Consider the following 3,916-nt stretch of genomic DNA (forward strand, 5'->3'; position numbering starts at 1 on the left):
TGAATAACAGTAGAGTGATACAGAGAGATAAAGATTAGGGAGAGGTTCATGTGACTAAGATTGCATCTAAATTTTCCTAAGCTAGTAAATTGACTGATATATTTTGGAATTTTTTGTTCAGGTTTTCAATGTGGTGTGTAGATTTGGTAGGAGGGTGAATTAGGGTGTATCAGGGAGCAAAGAAAGAGGAATGGAAGCTCTCAAACAAATTGTAAGGCACATGTACCTTGGAGATAATCTGAACCTTTGTTTTAAGTCACAGAATTTTTAGAAACCTCAGATATTCTTGAACTAGACAAATAATAATAAAACAATGCTTCATTTATAAAACTACTCTGTGGTGTAAACTGGAATACCTTTGGGGGAAAAATGCCCAACTTTTTAAACCATAAAGTCCAAGGGGTGACTCTTCTAAAATTTGGCTTATGAAAAAGGGCTGTTGTTCTAAAAAGTCTCATATATTTTTTATATTCTCAAATTACTTTATCATGACTGGCTTGTCTCATCGCTCTGGTTAGCTCAGATTTCAGTTTTAAGAAATACAATAAATGAGAAAAATAACATTGGTTTGGTTTAAAACAATGTGGCTAGTGATGAAGTAACACAAAAGTTATTGATACGAATGTCTCATTTTCCACCTGCAAATAAACAGCTAGGAAACCATAGCGTTCTTTGTCTTTATGTGGCAAATGCAAGTAGAATAATCCAATACCTCTTTACAAATGTGGTAAATTCATGGCTCTTTCTTTCGTTGATGGTAGAGTTGGCATAATTCACGCTGGCTCCAATTAGTACCTCATTAGTAACTACCAGATAATTATTGGCCTGCGCTCAGATATTGGCAGATGCCTGATAAGGCACTTAGTGAATTTTTCACGAGTCTTTCTGAGAAAACCTTCAGGAGAAAATATTCTGAAGGCTGTAATTCTACTTTTCTTCCCATTTGAATCTTGATGCATTTTCAAAATCAAGTTTGTAATTTTTAATAGCATCATACTAGACTATCTTTCAGCCAAATATTTTACTATTTAATACATTTAGTGCCATTTCTACCTGTTACACATGTCTCTCTATCCAAAGTCACCACCAGTACACTTTAACGTGGACTTAATTTTGAATTAAGGTTAACAAAGCATTAGTCACCACATAAGTGACATAATTTTTTAATAAGTAGGAAATAAAGTCAATAGTTTCTAATAGATCTAATATTTTTTAACAATTTTAGCTTCAAACTTCAAAGACTCAAATGAAAGGCAAATATTTAATGCTGCTGTGTTTTTAAATAGTCACCTACCTAATCAAAATATATATATAAATTTTGTTGTACAATGAAATTTTAGTAAAAAGTAATACATATACAACCACCTAGCACTTTATATGGAGGCTAAAAATGAAAAGATTTGTGGTTACATGGAAAAATATTGACTGTCACAATAAAACTTTCAACTGTGCAACCCAAGAATGAGGCAGAACATTTCATTATTGATTCTTTGGGGGAGATATAACTTCTAAATGCTAAGTGTGATTTCAATCTGTCAACATTCCTTTTGCTGTAATTAAAATCCTAAAGTGTTCTTTAAATAATTTTTCACTTAAATTGCATCCTGATGAGTTTTTTATCTCCATAATTGGAATGTCAACACCTAAGTAAGTGACTCATCCAACTGCACTCTTCATACTGCAATGTTCTTACCCTTAAGAAAGCACCTCTAAAAACTTCCTGTCAGCATTGCTAATTAGAATGATGAAAAGATATATTTGTTTAAACGTCAACTGACAGGAATGTAGGTAAAATTATTAAGTGGTGTCACTTTGGTGCCTTTTACCTTTTCTCTTTTTAAACTCATTGCTTTATTCCACACTGGAACACACTGGCAGAGTATTACTTGATGATTAACAAAAATCCTTTCTTCCTTATCATTTCTCATCCTTTCCTCCTCCAGGGGTTTTTGCCTTAAGCTTAATGCCAGAGAAGGAAGCAACTTGACAAGCTAAACTGTTATTAACATGTAGACTTTATTTGGGATCTCTCTTTGAAACTCTTATTTTAAGTGATGTTTGGAAATGTAAACCCCTGATAGCAAAGGTGACATTAAGTTAGTGAAGATCAATAAAAATTCATTTATTTGTTCAGGAAAAAGTCTAATTCTTAAAAAGCTACCTGTTACCTAAAACATTTTGATGTAATTTGAGTCATTTGTGGCTTCTGCTATATCCATGTCATGTTTAACTATACTTGACCTCTTCTCTGTTATATCCTTGTCTGTTACTATTTTGTATATTAATTATTGTTGCTGCTGTGATTAGGTAACAGTAACATTAGTCATGTACACAGCTTAACTGATAACTTATAAAACTATACTTTTACTCAGTTTTTTAAGAAAATTGAAATCCTAGCAGATTGCAGGAATAGCCTCATATTTACAAGCAAATAACCTTCTATTTCAATTCAATTGGGATACATGTGAATATTAATTTATAAAACTACAGCCCATTTACTAGAAAATCTATTTAGAAAAATACAATTAAAGAAAACATTGATAGTGTAAAATATCTTATGCATAACATATAATTTTTAAATAATTACGTCTCATTCTAATTTATCAATATTTTCATAAAGGAGTATAATAATGTAATCTTAAATTAAATGTTTGATGAGAGAAAGCATATAAGATAAATATATATTTTTAAATAAATATTTTATGACCTGGTAAAATATTAAAATATTTATGCTGGACCAACCTTTGTGTCTATGAGATCCATCCATGTTGCTAAATTCAATGTGATTTTCATCAGCCCAGTAGAGTCTATGGTTAACATAATCTATTGTTAGTGCCATAGGTCTAGAAATCTTGGTTTCTATGACAACACTCTGATTGGTTCCATCCATTCCAACACGACCAATATGAGGATACTCGCAGCAGTCAATCCAATACAAATACCTAGGAAAGAAAATCCATAACTATTTTGTTTACAGATTCTCTGGGAGCAAAACATCAAACAATATATTACCTTTTTGCTCAACTGTTTCCACATTAATTCTTGCCATTTCTCTGAATTACAGCTTTTAAGAAGCATCTTTTGATGCAAAATTTCTTATGATGCTTTATTACATATCTAGTATGATTTGAAATATTCATATAACTTTTAAACATATGTTTATTTTAGAACACAAACTCATATATAACAATAATATTATATAATACTATCACAAATGTTAACCAATTATAGATGTTCAAAGCTAACATATATAAATTTTCAAAAGGTATCTATCAATGTTGAAGGAATACAATTATCACTATATATACTTTCTCTTTTGATGTATTATCTATGAAAAAGTCAAAAGGAATTATGGAGGTGCACATTATATTTCCTTAATATACATTGTTAAATATCGTATCCACTAACCAATGATGACTGTTTAAACTAATTAAAATAAAATAAATTAAATGAACCGTATTGCTCCTTGGTCACACGAGTCACATTTCGAGTACTTAGTAACCACATGTGTCTAGTGGCCATCATATCTAACAGCATAAATATAGAGCACTTCCATTATCATAGAAAGTTCTACCGGACAGCAGTGATTTGGATTATGTTATTAGAAGTTCTATATAGGACAGTTCAGAAAGTGGGGGAAAAAACAGTAAATGAAGTAAGTAATATTGATACTATATAAGTAGGTTGAGTTCAGTATAAATATTACACCTGATTAAATGCAAATAACGTATAAGCAGCAGATTACTTAGACATTTTTCTCTGTTTAATGAAGCCATTTGTTTTTTTGTTTTTTCCTCAAAGTAAGAGAAATTACTTTATGCTTTAGATGTTTCCTTGTCTATAAAAATAAAGATTTGAGTTATAGGATCTTTAATGTTATTTTCACATTCCAATTCTGAAAATGAAATCTATTAAC

General features: G+C 30.6%; 1 protein-coding gene across 1 annotated transcript in view; it reads right to left on the reverse strand.

The window, feature by feature from the left end:
- The window catches only part of LRP1B (low density lipoprotein receptor-related protein 1B), a gene marked incomplete at its 5' end in the record, with an annotated part of 705,068 nt that overhangs the window by 272,118 nt on the left and 429,034 nt on the right, over positions 1-3,916 (reverse strand). The window contains one exon of the mRNA XM_011984332.1: positions 2,743-2,942. Within this exon, the coding sequence (XP_011839722.1) occupies positions 2,743-2,942 (200 nt within the window). The remainder of the gene's footprint in view (positions 1-2,742; positions 2,943-3,916) is intronic.

This window comes from Mandrillus leucophaeus, unplaced genomic scaffold (genome assembly GCF_000951045.1).
Source record: "Mandrillus leucophaeus isolate KB7577 unplaced genomic scaffold, Mleu.le_1.0 Scaffold1061, whole genome shotgun sequence".
Taxonomy (NCBI): Eukaryota; Metazoa; Chordata; class Mammalia; order Primates; family Cercopithecidae; genus Mandrillus; species Mandrillus leucophaeus.